The sequence below is a fragment of the Otolemur garnettii genome, unplaced genomic scaffold (assembly GCF_000181295.1).
Source record: "Otolemur garnettii isolate 467f Iridium unplaced genomic scaffold, OtoGar3 scaffold00297, whole genome shotgun sequence".
NCBI classification, from domain to species: domain Eukaryota; kingdom Metazoa; phylum Chordata; class Mammalia; order Primates; family Galagidae; genus Otolemur; species Otolemur garnettii.
In genome coordinates this window covers 385,020-387,306 of record NW_003852692.1, presented here as the reverse complement: position 1 = coordinate 387,306, position 2,287 = coordinate 385,020, and the positions used below count along the sequence as shown (strand labels likewise).

Genomic DNA, 2,287 nt, shown 5'->3' with positions numbered 1-2,287 from the left:
TGCTAAGCTTAACAAAAAATATAACATAAGCTAAGAACTAGCTATACTGTGATATCTGATTATGATACACTAAGTAGTTACATTTCCCAATAAAAATTTTCTGTGTGAAAGTTAACAAATGTAATAAACCAAGCTTTTCGATTTTTTCATTCAGCTTTCAACAACAGATAAAGAAAACCTGTCCAATTGCTACCTGCTTTTTCAGCTGTACCAAACCAAAGGGCAGATGATCCGTACAGTCCAAAAGGTTTACAAATGGGATGTACTTTCCAGAGCAAAGGTTATACAGAGGTTATATACACACACATTCTCAATTGAGACATTTTCTTCTTTTGAAGTAGGTGATTATCTACACTTCACCCTATCCTTAATCTAATTTTCTTTTTTTTTTTTTTTTTTTTGAGACAGAGCCTCAAGCTGTCCCCCCGGGTAGAGTGCTGTGGCATCTCAGCTCACAGCAACCTCCCACTCCTGGGCTCAAGCGAGTCTCCTGCCTCTGCCTCCCAAGTAGCTGGGACCACAGGCGCCTGCCGCAACGCCTGGCCATTTTTTTTGGTTGCAGCTGTCATTGTTGTTTGGTGGGCCCGGGCTGGATTTGAACCCACCACCTTGGGTGTATGTGGCTGGCGCCCTAGCCGTTTGAGCCACAGGCGCCGAGCCTAATCTAATTTTCTTAATGCCTATTTTGCCACCAGGCCTGGTGCTCAGTCAAAAACCTTTGCTAGAGTAAAAATATTATGAAGAAAGCTGTGCTTTCTTTTCTTAATAAAAAATGGTTTCCCAGTGTAATTCAGAAGTATGAGAACTAGTCAATTGTTGACAATAAATAAAACAGGAGTGAGAGACTAGAAAAGTAGATGATGACAATCTATTTGGCCAAGAGTTTTAACAAACTTGTGATGTGGGGAGGACACAGAGGGGAAAGAGATGAGGACTGAAGGACTACTGGTCTGACTAATTAGAAAGGACATGCTGAGAAAACTGGGCTTATGAATGAGGCTGAAGTGACTGATATGTTCATATTTAGTAAAAAAAAAAAAATGGACATAAGGAAACTTACATAGTACTATAAACACGTATCATGTGTCATTTGATAGATGTTTTGTTTATGCCCTAGAAGTTCTGAAACAGATTTTGGGGAAGAAATGAAGTGACAGAGTATTATACAAATAGAATACCAAAAAACAAAACAATACCCACCCTCCACCCCCAAATAAAACACAAAAAACCCCCAATGTCATAGTGCCATTCGGAGTTACATAATTTTCAACGAAGTTAGTAAACGTCAATGTTCTTTGGAGAAGAAAAGTTCTCCCACTGCATGATACATGCCCAGCCATCAGGTGGAAACCATTACAGAAAGTCAGTCATCCGTACTCAGAAAGCATCCATTCCCCCAGAGGCCAAATCTTTCTGTTCTTCTCTTTACTTATTGAAGCCAAATGTCACCCACCTCCAGAAATTTGAGTTCTTTGTGTCATTACCCATTTTCTTCCTCCTTCACACCAACCTCACAAGTTTTCTTTGTATCTGTTCTGTTTTTTGTTCCCCTTCTCTCAGACTCCTTAGAATGTGATCTATTTCTTCTTTTCAGTGTGTCCAGCTCCACTGGCTCTTACAGCCTGACTGTTCTCCCCCCAAATCGAGACTGCAATGCAGGTTAGCACTGGTGAACACCAGTTTATGTTCCCATGTTCTCTCATGCAAACTCAGAATCAGGGTCATTCCTCTCCACTCAGTCTCCTATCATCGCCCTTTCCTTTTCTCTTCATGCACTCTCTCCCCTAAATTTCATTTCCTACGTTTCAGGTACATTTTCTGGGTAAAATTTGAATCTGCATTTCTACAGCAGATTCTTTCTCAAATATTAGTGTCCCGAAATTAAAGTTCCTCACTGCATCCCTCTACAGAGATATTAAGATTAAACACATCTAAAATTGACCTTTCTCTCACCTTCAGGCCATTTTTTTTGTCCCCTTGGCTTCCCTTCTCCAGACCCATGCTGTCTTGCCTAATCAACATTTGAGATATCTCAGTTACCTTTTGTTTGAATTCCCACTGTCGTCGTCATCCTAATTATATAAATAAGAAATTTTTAGCCTCCTACGTTTTCTTTCTAACATGTCTCACTACATTCAGTCCTGTATAGAAAGAAACTCAAGGTTTTAATCCACTTAATTTACTGCTGAATGGATCCCTATAAAGAGTTCATCTTCAGACCTAACATGGCCAACGAGAAATTGTTAAGTCATTTTTATTTTTAAAAAATTGTGGTGAAAACACAATA

General features: G+C 39.5%; 1 protein-coding gene across 1 annotated transcript in view; it reads right to left on the bottom strand.

Moving 5' to 3' along the window:
• ESD (esterase D) overlaps nt 1-1,122 on the bottom strand; it is a 23,146-nt gene extending 22,024 nt beyond the window's left edge. The window contains exon 1 of the mRNA XM_023508954.1: nt 1,061-1,122. Within this exon, the coding sequence (XP_023364722.1) occupies nt 1,061-1,083 (23 nt within the window). The 5' untranslated portion in view covers nt 1,084-1,122. The remainder of the gene's footprint in view (nt 1-1,060) is intronic.
• Nucleotides 1,123-2,287: the final 1,165 nt, after the last annotated feature.